At 40.4% G+C, this 17011-nt stretch overlaps 1 protein-coding gene across 2 annotated transcripts in view; it reads left to right on the top strand.

Annotated features, from left to right (window-relative positions):
* TSHR (thyroid stimulating hormone receptor) overlaps positions 1-17011 on the top strand; it is a 92268-nt gene that overhangs the window by 47670 nt on the left and 27587 nt on the right. For both annotated transcript variants that reach the window (XM_036429909.2, XM_036429916.2), the window contains exons 3-7: positions 1536-1610; positions 6958-7032; positions 10382-10456; positions 11835-11912; positions 12733-12801. In XM_036429909.2, the coding sequence (XP_036285802.1) occupies positions 1536-1610; positions 6958-7032; positions 10382-10456; positions 11835-11912; positions 12733-12801 (372 nt within the window). The remainder of the gene's footprint in view (positions 1-1535; positions 1611-6957; positions 7033-10381; positions 10457-11834; positions 11913-12732; positions 12802-17011) is intronic.

The following is a 17011-nucleotide window of genomic DNA, read 5'->3' as shown; positions in this document are numbered from 1 at the left end:
GGAAATTTAGGGAAAGCTTCTAAAGGAAGAATCAGTTAAATGAAACCTGAAAGATCAATAGGACTTCATGTATTGGGGAAGTTTCAGGTGTCACCAGATCTAAAAATAGTAGTAACTAATTATAACATAACTAGAGGCCCGGTGCACGATATTTATGCAGGGGGGGGAGGAGATGGTTTTCCCTCAGCCCAGCCTGCACTCTCTCCAATCTGGGATGCCTCGAGGGATGTCCAACTGCCCAATCCAGGACTGCTGGCTCCCAACTGCTCGCCTGCCTGCCTTCTTGATTGCCCCTAAACACTTCCGCCTGCCAGCCTGATTACCCCTAACCACTCCCTGCCAGCCTGATTGATGCCTAACTGATCCCCTGCCAGCCTGTTTGCCCCTAACTGCCCTCTCCTGCAGAACTGGTCACCCCTAACTGCCCTCCCCTACAGACATGGGTCCTCCCCAACTTCCCTTCCCTGCAGGCCCAATCATCCCCAACTTCCCTCCTCTGCCAGCCTGGTCACCCTTAACTGCCCTCCCCTACAGACTTGATTGCCCCCAACTGCCCTCCCTTGTAGGCCTGATTCCTCACAACTGCCCTCCTTTGCAGGCTTAGTCCCTCCCAACTACCCTCCCTTGCTGGCCATCTTCTGGTGGCCATCTTGTGTCCACATGGGGGCAGGATCTTTCACCACATGGGGGCAGCCATCTTGTGTGTTGGAGTGATGGTAAATCTTCATATTACTCTTTTTATTATATAGGATAGAGGCCTGGTACATGGGTGGGGACCAGTTGGTTTGCCCTGAAGGGTGTCCTGGATCAGGGTGGGGGTTCCCTTAGATATTGGGAGACCTGGGCGAGGGGCCTGTGGTAGTTTGCAGGCCAGCCACACCCCCTAGTGACCCAAGCAGAGGCCCTGGTATCTGGGATTTATTTATCTTCTATAATTGAAACTTTGTAGCCTTGAATGGAGGCCTGGCTCACCAGGGTATATGGAAAGCTTGCCTTCCTCCATCGCCAGGGGAAGCCAAAACTCCTTCCTGCTCACTCTGTGGCCGCAGCCATCTTGATTGGGGTTAATATGCATACTTGCTCCTGGTTGGCTGGTGGGCGAGGCTTGTGGGTATAGCAGAGTGATGGTTAATTTGCTTATTACTCTTTTCTTATATAGGATTAAGACAAAACCATTAGGATTACATATGTTTTATGATCTGGGAGGCCCCTGAAAAATTCATTACATCAAAACAGTATGCTTGGCAGACTGTCAAATTACCGCGGGGAGGGTAGGGAGATCTGGGGGAGATAAGAGATCAACTGAAGGACTTGTATACATGCATATAAGTACAACCAATGGACACGAAACTCTGGGGAAAGAGGGTATGTATGGGAGGGGGGGCAATGTTAAAATATGTACACAGATAATTTAATAAAATAAATAAATAAATAAATAAATAAATAAAAATAAAATTAAAAAAAAAAAAACAGTATGCTTGGAGTTCACAACCCTACTAACTTTTTACTTCGTCTTATATTTTTGTGATGTTCAGCTACTTATCCATAGATACAGCTCTGCAGCGGCTGGAATCACATTCCTTCTACAATTTGAGTAAAATGACGCACATGTAAGTACAATGAAAAATGGAGCATAGACCCAAGTTATTTCCCCTCTCAGTTGCTAATTTGGACATTCCAGATGGCTCTGACAGTCCAAGTATGGCTGATGGGAAGACCATATGGTGAGATCCTTAGGTTACCTTATGATGTAGAAGGGCCCATCTGAGCCTACCCTTCTAGCAATCCCCAGGAATTGAACCCACCAAAAGAACCCAGACACCAGCTGAATATCAACCAGTAATCCCAGTGGATTGCACATGAAACAGAAGCACTGCATGAAATACTAATCCACAAAACTGAGCTATAATGAAATGATTGTTATTTTAGCCACTTTGTTTGGGATAATTTGATAGCCAGGCCATTATATATCAGTTAACAATTAGTAAAAGACACTGAGGATTGGCAAGAGAAAACTGCAAGACTGGCAGGTCTCTTTGTAAGTTATTGAGGGTCCTAAAGTGGAAACAAACCAAGTTTTCCTGAGTTTTTAACTTCAGTGTGGATACTATTTGGACCCAAAAGTGTGTTTCAGATAAAGAATTATACCTATACTTGAATTCATGCATATTAGTATAACCAATGATTACAGACACTGGGGCACTGGGGGAATGGTTGGGGAGAGGGGGTCAATTGGGGAAAAAGAATACATATGTAAAACTTTAGGCAATAAAAATAAATTAAATTAAATTAATAAATAAAGATTTATCCCTGTAAAATGAAACACTGGTCACTTCCATTTTCTATTTCATTTCTTCTAAAATAAAGTCAATAGCATATAGATGGTTTCTGTTTTGCTCCTAATACCTACCAACTACTGAATGCCTTCTATAAGCAAGCACTCTGCTGAAAGTGCTTCACATATACTATCCCATTTAATCTCACTAAGCCTCAGTTTCCCCGTGTAAAATGAAGATGGTAATGCACAGCTGACAGAGCTCTTGCCCACGTTACTCAGCTAAGAAATAACAATCAGAATTTGAAACCAAAGTGTCTGCCTCCAAAAGTAATGCAAGCCCATAATATCTCTTTAATGAAAAGCGTACATAATTAAGGAAATCACTGCCTTCAGAGGAATGTTTTTACTTTTATGTGATCTTTTTTTTAAAAAAATCACAATTAAATAAAAATTCTACAGCTGGGTAGGTCAAATGTGTGGTTTTGGCAGATAGTATGGTAAGATTTACTTCTGCTAATTCACTAAATTGAATAAAGTGGTTTATTGAAGGTCTTAAAACACAAGTCTTAGTCCCAAGCATTTAATCACTAGAGGCCTGTGCACAAAATTTGTGCCTAGGTGGGGGGTGGGGAGGTCCCCCTCAGCCCAGCCTGCACCCTTTCCAATCTGGGACTCGGGGTCCAACTGCCAGTTTAGGCCCAATCCCAGGCATCTCTCTCACAATCCAGGACTGCTGGCTCCTAACTGCTCACCTACATGCCTAACTGCCTCCCCCCTTCCAGCCAGATCATTCCTAACCACCTCTGCCTGCCAGCCTGATCGCCCCCAACTACTCCACCCCCGCCCCCTCACTGGCCTGGCCACCCTCAACTGCCCCCCTGCCAGTCTGGTTGCCACACGCTGTTTAGTTGTTTGGTTGTCCCTCACCTAACCCCCTGCTGGCCTGGTCACCCCACACGACCTGCTGTTCATTCATTTGGTTGTCCCTCACTAACCACTCCTGACAGCCTGGTTGCCCCATGCATCCTGCTGTTCAGTCGTTTGGTCATTCCTCATTAATCCCCCTGCCAGTCTTGTCATCTCAGACAGCCTACTGGTTGTTACTGTTATTGTGATGGCATCCCAGGCAATTTGCATATTCCTCTATTATTAGACAGATAAGAGTAGCTACATGTATCTTCCAGGACATTTGAAAAAATCACTTTTATAAAGTCTTATTTCTAGTAGAAAATCTGCTGATAAACTTACATTTTCCTCAATCTGCTTAAAAAATGTAAACATTTACAAACTATTTGAATTAACAATCTATTATTTGTAATTCCCCAATAAATTAGAAGATGCACCAAAATCATAAATATCACCTTTTGGTTATAGATTATTTTCCCCCAGTTACATAATGGAGTGTTAGTGGTAAAAGACTTCATTGATAATTATCAAAGTAGAATACTAAGATTGCTTTCATTGAAAAGCTTTGGTAATATAGGAGATCACTTATTCTGTGAATTTATAGGCTATTACTAAAAATGAGAGCTAGTTTAAAAATCAGGACTTAAGCAGTTAAGGATATATTCCAAGAACTTGTCAGATGTTATACTTTTTGACCCAGTAACTTCATATCTATAAATTTCCCCTAATAAAATAAACAGAGGAGGAAATGTTTGTATAAAAAGCCATTTGTCTCAAAGTTAATCTATAATAGCAAAAATTTGGAAAATACTCAAATGCTGAACTAGGAGAATGATTTAATATGAAACACTAAGCAATCATTGAATTTCTATTTTTATAGACTATTTGATCCAGAGGAAACGTTTTTGACATAATGCTACTTTAACATAGATATACTAGAGGACCAATGCATGAAATTCATGCAAGAATAGGCCTTCCTTCCCCCAGCTGCTGGCAGCGGCTTCCCTCTGGCACCCAGGACCTGGGCTTCCCTCCATCCAACAGCTGTCAACCAGGACCTGGGCTTCCCTTACAGCCCTGACTTCATCCTGAAGGAAATCCAGAAGAACATCCAGAAGGACATCGGTCTAATTAGTGAAATATATATATATTAGAGGCCCAGGGCACAAATTCATGTACTAGTGGGGTCCCTTGGCCTGGCCTGCAGGATCGGGCTGAAACCAGCTCTCCAACATACCCCAAGGAGTCCCGGATTGCAAGAAGGCACAGGCCATGCTGAGGGACCCCACTGTGGCACAATTAGGGCTGGGGTGGGATGCAGGAAGTTGGCCAACTGGTGAGAGACCACAGGAGGGCTCCAGGGTGTGTCTGGCTCATCTCACTCAGTCCAATCGGCCAGACTCCAGCATCAAGCTAACCTACCAGTTGGAGTGTCTACCCCCTGGTGGTCAGTGGTTAAGTGGCCTTAGCATATCATTAGCATATTATGCTTTGATTGGTTGAACGGGTGACCAAATAACTGGACACTTAACATTTTAGGTTTTTATTATATAAAATATGGGCTTTTATTATATTGGATATATTATATACTACAATATATAGGATTACTAGAGAGGAAGAGAGAGAGAGAGAGAGAGAGAGAGAGAGAGAGAGAGAGAGAGAGAGAGAGAGAGAGAGAGAGAGAAAACTACAGCTGGTTTTCTTTGACTCATGGAATGATGTTTAAAACTTTTTACCATGTATATACATTATCTGTATAGTGCATTGAAATAAACATTTTAAAAATTAAAGTTTCCTCAATATGCATTAATCTTGAGATTAATACTTGATGTTAAAATACATGGGTGATTTATTATGTGATAAAAACCTATTATTTATAAAATATTACTTTAAAATTAATTTACCTAATTCTAGTCCCAGTTTTTTTCCTTTAAAATGGTTTTATTTTAAAATATCCTATATAATAAAAGCTTAATATGCTAAGTGTTCAGTTGCCCTGTGACTGGTCAACTGTTCAACCAATCAAAACATAATATGTTAATGATATGTTAAGGCCACTCAACTGCTCGCTATGACATGCACTGACCACCAGGGGGGCAATGCTCTAACCGGTAGGTTAGCTTGCTGCTAAGGTCTGGCCATTTGGGACTGAGCAAGAGTCTGGACATGCCCTGAAGCCTTTCTACAGTCTCTCCTTAGCTGGCCAACCTGTGTCCTGCCCCAACCTCAATCATGCACCAGTGAGGTTCTTCGACCTGGCCTGTGCCCTCTTGCAATCTGGGATCCCTCGGGAGCGGGGGCAGGGGTGGGGGGTGTTGGAGAGCTGGTTTCAGCTTGATCCCGCAAGCCAGGCAAAGGGACCCCACTGGTGCACAAATTTATACACCAGGCCTCTAGTAATAAAATAATCATTTATAGAGCCCTCACTGTGTGCTAGGTCACAATTCAAATTCCTATGGGCATTATTTGGTTCTAACAAGAATCCTATGGAACAGGTGCTGTTATTCTCCCTATTTACATATGAGGAAACTGTGGCTCAAAAAGGTCAAGGAACCTGCCCGGTTATGCAGCCAGCAGTGGCAGAGCCGAGGTTCAATCCCAGGTCCACCTTATTATTCAGCAATAGATAGTAGCCAACTTCTGACACATGCTACTAGTGGATGAACCTCACAGGCATTATGCTAAAGGAAAGAAGCCAGACATGGAAGACTACATATTTATCATCCCGTTGATATGAAATGCCCAGATAAGGCACATGTATAGAGATAGAAAGCACAATAGTGGATCCTCGGCATGCCAGAGAGAGTGGGAATTCACTGCACATGCGCCAATGGTTACTTTCATCAATGATAGGCCCTAAAACTGGATTGTGACGATGGTTGCACGACTCCACAAATTTACCAGAAATCATCTAATTACTGGTATATACAGGCAATGCTTGAATCTTACAGAAACCGTCCTTCACTAAAACCATTAAAAACCAAATTCCAGAGGCCAGATTCTAAGTCTTTGAATTGTCACCAACAACAACTAAATGCAGGTTCCTTTAGGCATCAAGCCTAAGGAAAGGCTGTGTGCGGGACCCTCCATCCTCTTCATACAAGCACAGGGAGCGCCTTGAAACTCTTAACCAATCTAGTATGTTGACTACATTTAAATGATAGCCATTTCTAACAACTACTGATTTCACTAATACTGTGATATAAACCAAACCACGTAAGCTACTGAAATACATGATATCACACCACATGTGCTGAAGAATCTTAAATTACTGACATAGGAGAATAAAACCAAGGGAACTGTTGACAGACTCGACATCTGCTGCTTCTGAAATAGCGATTAACAGAAAGCTCCTGTCACCCTCATTGCCTCGCTGCCATCCATCTAATCCACTCAACCTCCCACCCAGGGCCAGAACACTTGCTACAGTGAACAATAAAGATTTCTGTCTTCCACAAGCCACTTGAGGAGGCTTTTCTTTCCTATTTACATCTGAGAGTTTGAAAAGCTCTGAGATTGCAATTAGGAGAAAAGTTGCCCATAAATTCAAAGGAACCGAAACTAAGCAAATGCTGTGAGGAGGTTGAACAGCTGCTGTGTCCCTGTGAGGAACCAGCAGTCCTTTATTGGCCGTGACTCCCGGCAGGAACTGTTCGCGGGGTGCCATGTCAATGTGTATTCCTCTCATGTTAAAGCTGACTTATGTTGTTTTATCTTTGATAAGAACAGGAATGGATGTGTTATGGTAAATGTGCTCCTTGTAACTTTTATAGAGAGATTCGGAATATGAGAAGCTTAACTTACATAGACCCTGATGCCTTAAAAGAGCTGCCTCTTCTAAAGTTCCTGTAAGTATTAACTCCATTCCAATCCCATTTTTAAAAAAATTTTTCTAGATAATTATGTTATTATCTACCAGAACTCTCCCTAGGATGATGTGGGCCAGGACCATTTGAGTGGTTTAATTTCCAAAGCAAATCATATCCTATAACTTACTCCCCACCCTTTCCCATCAGGCAAGATATCCGGTGAAATGATCCACATATTAGAAAACCAGTTCAAAGGTCAGTACACACTGCTGGGACCAGATACCTACTCCCAGAAACATGAAGGAGAAAATGCTATCATATATAGGGTGGCCCCCAAAAATGTAATTAAGTAATGAGAAAGGTAGTGTTTATTAAAAATACATTTCCCTTTCACCCTAGTCGCTTTAGTGCAGTGGATAAAGTGTTGGTCCGTGGACTGAAGGGTCCCAGGTTTGATTCTGGTCAAGGGCACATGCCCAGGTTGTGAGCTTCCTCCCAGGCCTTGGTTGAGGTTCGTGCAGGAAGCAACCAATGTGTTTCTCTGATATTGGTGTTTCTCTCTTCCACTTTCTCTAAAAATCATGGGAACATATCCTCAGGTGAGGATTTAAAAAAATAAATAAAAGACATTTTATTTTCAAAATTGAGCTACCAGATGTTAAAGTGGATATACAATTTGGGGGACTCCCTGTATATATAGTCTTTAAGTGGAGTAGAAGAGAACACAACAAAACAAGAAACCCTGAGAGCCTCCTGGACAATTTTATTAGAAAATAGGTATCGCAACAATAGTTGAGTGGTTATGCCCTAACTGGTGTGGCTCAATGGATAGAGCATCAGCCTGCAGACTGAAGGGTTCCTGGTTCGATTCCGGTCAAGGGCATGTACCTTGGTTGTGGGCACATCCCCAGTAGGGGGTGTGCAGGAGGCAGCTGATCGATGTTTCTCTCTCACCGATGTTTCTAACTCTCTATCCTTCTCCCTTCCTCTGTAAAAAAATTAATAAAACATATTTTTTAAAATTAGTAGAGTGGCTGCTACACAGCAAAAATACAAAAGTCACAACAGATAAAAATCTAATCTCTTGGAGGTTATAGGGATAAAAATGGGTGGGACAGCAACCTGCTGCCTTGCTTTGGTGACACCTTCATCATATCTCTGTGAGAGCAGGAACCACATTCATGTTCTCTGTTGCTTCTTGACTGCTGAGCAGAGTATGTGCTCAACAGAGTATGTGCTCAACGGTGTGTTCACTGGATGTCTACATGTGGCCTCAGGTCTTCCAGGCACCAGCTAGAAGAACCCCTCCCACCTTCCCTCTTTCTTGCTCACATGCATTGTAAAAGCAAAAAAAAAAAAAAAAAAAAAAAAAAATAGGAGAAAAAAAGAATCAACCTTAATCCCAATGCCCAGAAATAATCATTATTAACATAGCTTATTTCCATCTAGTAATTTTTAAATAGAAGTATATAGCCATATGTATTTTATGAATATAGTCTTTAAGGATGAACTGAAGTTATCCAGGAAAAGAAGGGAGTTGAGGTAGAAGAGAACTACAGATGGATGGAAAAGCATGGAAAAGACACAAAGCCATGGAACCACATGGCTTATTTGGGGGAACTATGAATAGTTCAGTGTTGAAGAGGTGGGAGTGGGAGATGCCGGAGGAATAGAAAAGGACATTGATGGGTTGAGGCTGAGAGTGACAAAAACTTATGGGACAAGGCAGTCACTCCTGTATGGACTTAGTGTTTCAATCAATCACTCTTTGATATGATGATCTCCTGCTATGTGCAAGGCTCTGTGGGGAACACAGAGGATAGTAAAGCATTGTCCCTGCCTTCAAAAAGCTTACGTTCTAGTTGTGGAATATACTATATATGACATTGAAAAGTTCCTCCCAAAGAGGAGAATAATGGTAAGTGAAAAATGAGAGGAACATACATCATTAGGGGGTACAGACCCTTAGAGAAGAGATCAAAAAGGAGATGGACGTGTCTAGGGTTTTGAAGAAAAGACAGGGTCCTGCTCCAAGTCCCTAATCTGATATTTCAGCCCTTTTCCCTGCCTTTCCCCCCTGCTCTTCCACGTGAACTGCTATTGCAACTGAACTAGCTTGTTTCCTGTGCTTCAGTTATACCGCATGGAACCGCATGTCTCTCCTTTGTTATTTGTTCAAAGTCCCATTTGAGACCTCTGGCTCCTACTTTGTCTTCACATCCTATGTCTTCCTTCTAGAGCAGTGGTTCTTAACCTTTCTAATGCTGCAACCCTTTAATACAGTTCCTCATGTTGTGGTGACCCCCAACCATAAAATTATTTTTGTTGCTACTTCATAACTGTAATTTTGCCACTGTTATGAATCATAATGTAATGTCTATGCTTTCTGATGGTCTTAGGTGACCCTGCTAGTGGTTCTTAACTTGTGGGTCATGACCCACAGGTTGAGAACCACTGCTGTAGAGCCTAAGACCACAACATGAGAAACTGTATTAAAGGGTCACAGCATTAGAAAGGTTGAGAACCATTGCTGGTCAGAATTTGCCTGAGAAGACACACCAGTGAAAGTTTTCTACTGGAAGACTTTCTGTAAAGGTTCAGTGATAGTGTGTAGATCTCACCCCATCTGTTTCTACTACCTGCATTCTAGTAGCTGCAACAGATGTTAACCAACTAAATCTGGGAGGCATCAGAACCTGAGAGTGTTTGTATTCATGCTGTTTATGCACATCTTTTCATTTTGGCATTTTGCCCTGATGATACAAACTATGGAAAGTGAAGATGTGTTTGATTGCTTTCCTTCCTTGGCTGGACACACCTGTTAAATGGTACTGCTGTCATGGTGCCCCCAGTGACTGCCTCTGGAAAAGCATTCTTGGCAAAATAATGAACACAATATGTATAATGTAGATTTGAAAAGAGGAAGCTTGGATTGGGGTCGGGTAATTGTATTGTCTTCCTTTCCCATCCTCCATTTATTTTATCCCCCAGACACACACACAGGCACATCTGCAATGTGCTCCAATTAAAATAAGGAAAAGAGAGAGAGAGAGAGAGAGAGAGAGAGAGAGAGAGGGAGAGAGAGAAAGGGAAGACCTGAATTTCTTTTCCTAGAAATCTTTCTTGGTTCAAATAATACCAAGATTTTTCTAAAAAGAAAACATGTTTTGACACTGGTGAACAAGATTAGGTTATTGCACTGAAGGGAACATCATTTCATCCAAGGATCAGAACTTGCCCATGGCCACTCAGCTATTTAGTGGAGGATTTGACTCCCACCTGACCTCAGAACCCATGCTTTAAGCTTTTACATTATTCTATTTCCTATATATTAATTCCCTTTGCTAATTTCTGTGTGTTTTTTTCTTCTTCTTTTTCATTACTTCAGTGGCATTTTCAACACTGGACTTAAAATATTCCCTGACCTGACCAAAGTTTATTCCATGGATGTATTCTTTATACTGTAAGTATGCACACATGCAATGTTGGGCAATATTTTATTTGTTCCTTACAAGGAATGGAAGAACCATTAGTGTTGGTCAAAGCCAAGAAGAGCAATTGTTTTGAGAAAGAAGCAGTGATCAGCTGTGACAGGTGTGCTGATAGATGACAGGTGTACTGATAGATGATAGATTAGGAATGGCCATTGGGTTTAATAATATAGGGTATTGGTGATCATGATCTGGACAGCTCCAGTGATGGAGAGTGGTTAGAGTGAGCAAGAAGGAGGATTAGAAAAAGTGATTATAACAAACTCTTTTGAGAAGCTTTACTATTAAAACAGAGCAGAAAATGTTTCAGTAGTTGGTGGATATTGGAAGAAAAGGTTTGTTGTGTCTCTCTTTTAATGGGAGAGATTATGGCATATTTGTTTGATGGTAGCAATAATTAAATAGGAGAAAATTTTGATGATGATGATGATGATACTTTATTTTTCACCTAGTTTTTTAATACTTTTAAACACTTCCTAATTCATTATTAAGGTTGTTCCTCTCCACTATTTCATTAAGTCATAAAAAAAGTTATAATGATTCCACTCTACAAATGAGGAAACTGAGGAATAGAAAACCTAAGTGATTTTGTCTGAGCAGAGTCCCAAGGAGTAGTCACTAGAGATGCTTATACTGCTTTCTGTGACTTCTTGTTGGCCATGTGCTCTTGACTAAAACCTGTTACACACAGTCAAGGTGTACAGAAGTGAAAAGATGTATGCAGAGAGAGTTACAGGTTGAGTATGCATCACAATCAGCAAAATGTTGAGTGAAGGGATCCAAACTGTTGGGATTTTGCTAGAAAAAAAATTGACTACACTCCTTCGCAGCGTAAGAGCTCAGTTCAAAATACAGGCAGTCTTCCAGCCACAAGTTTGGCATAGAAATGTTCTCCTGGGGCAACTGCCTGGCAGTGTTTTCCAAGTGGAGAACACTAGAAATATTCATGAAATGAAATCCATTTATTCCATTCCTCCAACTCTTTTTAGGTGTTCCATATACTTAAAACACCCTACTTGCTATGGACAAAGTATTTGTCATACACACACAAGAAGTCTCTGAGATCCACTAGCTCCCCTGGCAGATAAGGATTAAGTCAGGGGCCTCAGCCAAATCCAAAGCTCACTCACTGACTATACATTTGGGGCTCTAAGTGCATGTCCATCTGGGATTGTTCTCATCGCCTCGCTTAACCTAAGAGCCACCAGCAAGCAACTAAGTCAATGAAACTTAAAAAGAAACCAGATTAAATGAACTTGTGTCCTGCTATTTATTTAAATGCAGTGTGCAGCAAGAGCCCAGCCTCACAAAAATAAAAATAAAAGCATTGTTTTTGTCCCTCTCTTGCAGGGAAATTACAGACAACCCCTACATGACTTCCATCCCTGCCAATGCTTTCCAGGGACTGTGCAATGAAACCTTGACGCTGTGAGTAGTGGTATAACTTCTCCATTCTACAAATGCCAACAACTGAATTTTGATATGAAAATCGTCATAGTTTCACAGCCCATCTAAGAACCATACTACCTTATAGCAAGTGTTCAATGGTCTACCAAGGGTTTCACATAAGTAAGTAGAGTATGGTCCTGTGGTATGGGACTCTATAGATGACAAAATAGTCTAGGTGACAAGACAACAATATTTCCTTATAGCCTGCATACTTTATCTATAAAGGGCCATTTATGTTTTACAAATCACATGGCCTTAGTAGCAATTGCTCTGCCATTTTAGGGCCCACTATACACACTAATGAGTATGGCTATGTTCCAATAAAGTTTTATTTAAAGAATAGGCAGTGGGCCACATTTTGCCTGGAGGCCTTATAATATTTTGTATTCAAGTATCTTCAAGTGTATAATTCTCACATCTTTACAAATGAAATTGAACCAGTAACCTCTTGGCTCATAGGTCGATGCTCATCCACTGAGCCATCCTCCATTATTGACTTTGGGTTAACTGAAACCCTTGTTTTTTAAATATATGTACATTATTTTTTTAAGTTTTAAATGATGGCAGATCTTTGTTCCTCAAAGTGAACCTACTTCTGAGAAACAGTGTCAAGTTACTAGAAGCAAAGTCTGGAGAATGGAAATTCAAACTGAGAAATATTATTCTGGGCTCAGATGCGGGACCCAAGAACCTTCATGCACATTTCTGATACTGAATGAAGTAGTGAAGCCCAACCTCAGAAAAGGGCCAACATCACCTCCTATAGGTCACTGATTTCTCCTTGCTCTGTTGTTTGCAGAAAACTATACAACAATGGCTTTACTTCAATCCAAGGACATGCTTTCAATGGGACAAAGCTGGATGCTGTGTAAGTCAGGGGTAGCTATGGAAACCTCTATTGTCCCCCATTCTCTCCCTCTCCCCACAAGAGGGACCATCCAATGGGTTAGAATTCTTCTAGAGATAGATAGTTTCTGCCAACGCATTCCTTAATTGCAGAGCTAGTGTGATCAAGACTTGGTGATGATATTAAGGAACTTGGCAAAAGCCAGCTTCAGTGGACACTTACATGACCCCCAATTCTAAACCCCAAAGCTCTTACCCACAATAAAATGGAGCACCATGGGATCATCTTCAGATATCTTGTAGGAGTGTGTGTGTGTGTGTGTGTGTGTGTGTGTGTGTGTGTGTGTGAATGTTCATCTACTATGTGCAAGAAGTAAAGGAGTATCTTTAAGTCCAAAGCTGTTCAGAGAGTAAGATTTTTCTTTCAGATTCTTTATTTTAAGATGTTTTTTGGGGAAAGTATCAGTTTATATTTGATTCACTCAGAAAGAGCTGAAAAGACATATCCAACTTTTGCCTTCTCCCAAAGTTAATAATGCCTAGTACAGTCTGTTGGCAAAAAGATATTGACATGAGTTTCTGTCTGTTGTACTTTTCTGTAGGGTCTTTGTGGACCCCAGGATCTATGTTAGAGCATATTTTGTGTCTAAGAGTTTTCAGACTAGTTTGGTCATACTTTCGTGTGCTTTAACCTGATATTTAACAAATGAAAGATAGCTTTAGTAGAGTCTGCTTCCCACAGTACAGTAGATGAGTTCATTTGTAGGGCCTTCCTACTACAAAACAACTACAACATAATTTTTAAAAAACTTACAAGTATTTTATTTCATACCTTCAAGACAGGCAAATAAAACAACCTAACAAATCAGGAGCTGCCACCAAAGTGGTCAGTGTTCACAAAAGGTGCCATTCCTTACGTGTAGCTGCGAACATCAGTACTGCCAGAATAATCCTTGCAAAATCCAAAGGCTTATGATTCTAGATCTATTGTATGGCAGAGGGCTTATCAAGCTTTAATGAACTTATAAACCAAATGGATTCTGATTCAGGAGGTGTAGGGTGAGCGTTTCTAACAAGCTCCCAGGCCATGCTGGTGCTTCTCACCTACTGAGCACACCTGAAGTAGCAGGGTGAGGTCCATAACCTGCACAGCCATATGTAGGGGCCCTCATTGCAAACAAACAAATAAAGCACAGATGTCATGGTATTGCTCTGGTCTGGGGGTTCAGTGGTGGGTTCTGGTATAATTTCATTTTCAAGGACAAATGCTCCTAAGTTTTGAAGTCCTACGCCTTTGCATGGCTTTCTGTTATGGTAGAAGTGGGGTGTCATCTTTGCCAGGCTTTGGGGTTTCCTAGAGTCTTTATCAAGTGAAGAGTTAGAGTACATTTTTCTAGCTTGTCTGGTTATGGGCTCATTTAGGTTGATTTTAGTCAATTTTAAAAATAAATATAGGTGAAGTCTAAAAAGATTCAGTAGAGTACTATGAATGCTTATATATCAAAATTTATAGTATTGGAGAGATTCTGCTTAACTTTATGATACATATCTCACACAATCCTTCATTTTCAACATATTTATTGAGCCCCTACAATGAGCCAAGTGCTGTGTTATTCATTGGTGAGTCAAAAATGAACAAGCTCTCTGATCACACTGAATTTACATTCTGGTGGGATCAACTTGAAGGGAACAATATCAAGGGTCAAAGCACATTAAAGAGAAAGGTACCCAGATCCAGATATGCATTTCAAATGGAAAATATCTGAACATTGAGTGTACAATAGCATTTGCCTTCTTGCTTGGAGATATAAATATGACTTCCCCTAGATTTATTACATTTTTTAAATTATTAGCATTTGATTTTGATGTGGCATGATCTAACCAAATATTTTATTTTTTGATTCAACTATTCCTAGAAAGCCTGACCCTGAGAAAAATTATCATCCCAGAAGTAGGGAATTGGGACTTGTTAAAATAATTAAGGCAGTTTGTAAATACTTGGGGTATAAAGATCTCAGAAGACTGTCACATTGTTCTAGACATTGGGGACATCAAGAGATTACCATTAAGGCAACAGAGAACCTCATTAGCAAGAGAAGGGGTAGGAACATTGAAGAAATCTTCAAACAGAGATGATAATATATCTTATGAGTTCAATGTCCAGGTGACTCTTGTCTGAACCAAAAATGACTTTTCAGAATGATGGATGAGAAAAAGAACCAGAAACCAACCATGGATATAACATAATCAATTTCTAAAACTTTTGCTTCTACAGAGAAAAAAAAAATTAAGCCCAAGATTAGGATATATGCTTTAAATTATTTGCTTCTTTATTATTCCACATTTAGTCATTGGAAGGAATCACTCCCCATCATCTTCAGTTACCATTTTTTAAGGATAGACATTTGGTGCATAAAATTCAGACTTTAAGGTCTACACAGCAATGATTCTCAATGCTGGCTGCCAATTTGAACCCCCTGAAGAGATTTGAAACACTGGTGCCTAGATTTTACCATCAGACATTCTGATTTCATTAGTCCAGGTTAGGCAGGGCGTGGGGATTTTAAAATCTCTCCCAGTGTGATCAATGGAAAGCAAACACCAAGAACTGCTAATGTGGAAAACCTTTATGAACCTTCCTGCCCAGTCATCACATTTTACATATGAAGTCCAAAGTGAACATGTGGCTTCTTTTAAATTGGTGTTTTTATTGTTTGTTTGTTTGTTTGTTTTGTTGGTTTGTTGATTTTGTTGTTTTTTGTTTTGTTTTGGTTTGTGTGTGCGTGCATGCTTGCGTGTGTGTGTGTGTGTGTGTGTGTGTGTGTGTGTGTGTGTATGTTTTAATCTGGCTTTTTAAATTTGAAAGAGCTGACTAGATGCCAAGCCAAAGCCAAATCCTGGAACCCCTGGTTCAAGACTCTTCCCTGTGTCCTGCTATAATTCATCATTGCCGACTTGCCAATCACTATCAAGGCCTGTTCACCCAACTTTACCTTGACCACTTGTTTCTTAGCCCAGGAGAATGTTTATACTTCTTAAGTCAGCCTGAAATACGAAAGCTAAAACATCTTGCAATTGAGAAGAAGAGTAGACTTATGTGGGAGAAAGAAGGTCACTTAAGATAAGACACAACCAAAAGTTTCAGAAAAAAATCATTAATCAGTAAAGACCTGTCTTTATCCATACACCAACTCAGCAAGCTCCCAAATAAGGTTCTTCAATCTTGAATGAAATGTTGGCATGACAAACAGTTACTAAATTCAAAGAATTGGGGTTGAAGTTGGGCCACGTATATTGACAATTTTCTTAAAAATACCTTATACCTACTCATAATTGGCCTTAGGGCATGTTTAGAGAACTGCACAAAGATTCTAAGAGATTTCCAAAATTGTATCTTCTATAATTAGGACACTCTGCTGGGCTAAGTGGATCTCAGTGTATGGCTTTGGCCTTAAAATCAGCTACAGAATATCAAAGGAGTTTAGAGACATTTTCTATTGAAAAGAGAAAAACTAAAAAGAAACAATATTTTCTGTTCCCAATTCTCTTCTTTTGTTGGTAAGAGAAGAAATAGGGTAGGAGGGAGTGTCCCCAAACTGTGTTCACTGAGCTTTCTTTCCATTGTACATTTATTAGTGTTGCTTTTAAAAAACTATTCATGACCACCCTGACTGGGTGGCTAAGTTAAATCGTCTCATACACCTAAAGGTTGTGGGTTTGATTCCTGGTCAAGGCACATACCTAGGTTGTGGGTTAGTTTCCCAGTTAGTATGAGTATAGGAAGCAACTGATCAATATTTCTCACATCAATGTTCTCTCTCTCTCTCTCTCTCTCTCTCCCTCCCTCTCTCCCTCTCCCTCTCTAAAAAGTCAATAAACATACTGTTGGGTGAGGATTAAAAGTAAATAAGTAAATTAAAAAAATAAAAAGCTATTCATGACCATACAAAGTTAAAGTAGATGGACTAGCTTGGCCTTTTAATAGTGCATACTGGATTACTCATATTCAAGATCGGGATACTGCATGTAGAATTTCCTAGGAAACTCTTGAAGCTCTGGTCTTTTGGGGTAATGTGACTCATGAAGATTCTTTGAACATACCACCTTGTTTTAAGGCAGGTAAAATTAACAAGGTTGATTATAGAGATGGCCTGTGTAGAATCTGAGAGCTCATGAGAGTTTCAGATCATCTGATGGTCTTCTGAAATTAAACCTATGAAGAAATTATGTAG

The sequence above is a fragment of the Pipistrellus kuhlii genome, unplaced genomic scaffold (genome assembly GCF_014108245.1).
Source record: "Pipistrellus kuhlii isolate mPipKuh1 unplaced genomic scaffold, mPipKuh1.p scaffold_m20_p_1, whole genome shotgun sequence".
NCBI lineage: Eukaryota > Metazoa > Chordata > Mammalia > Chiroptera > Vespertilionidae > Pipistrellus > Pipistrellus kuhlii.
This window is presented reverse-complemented; position numbering and strand designations above follow the sequence as displayed.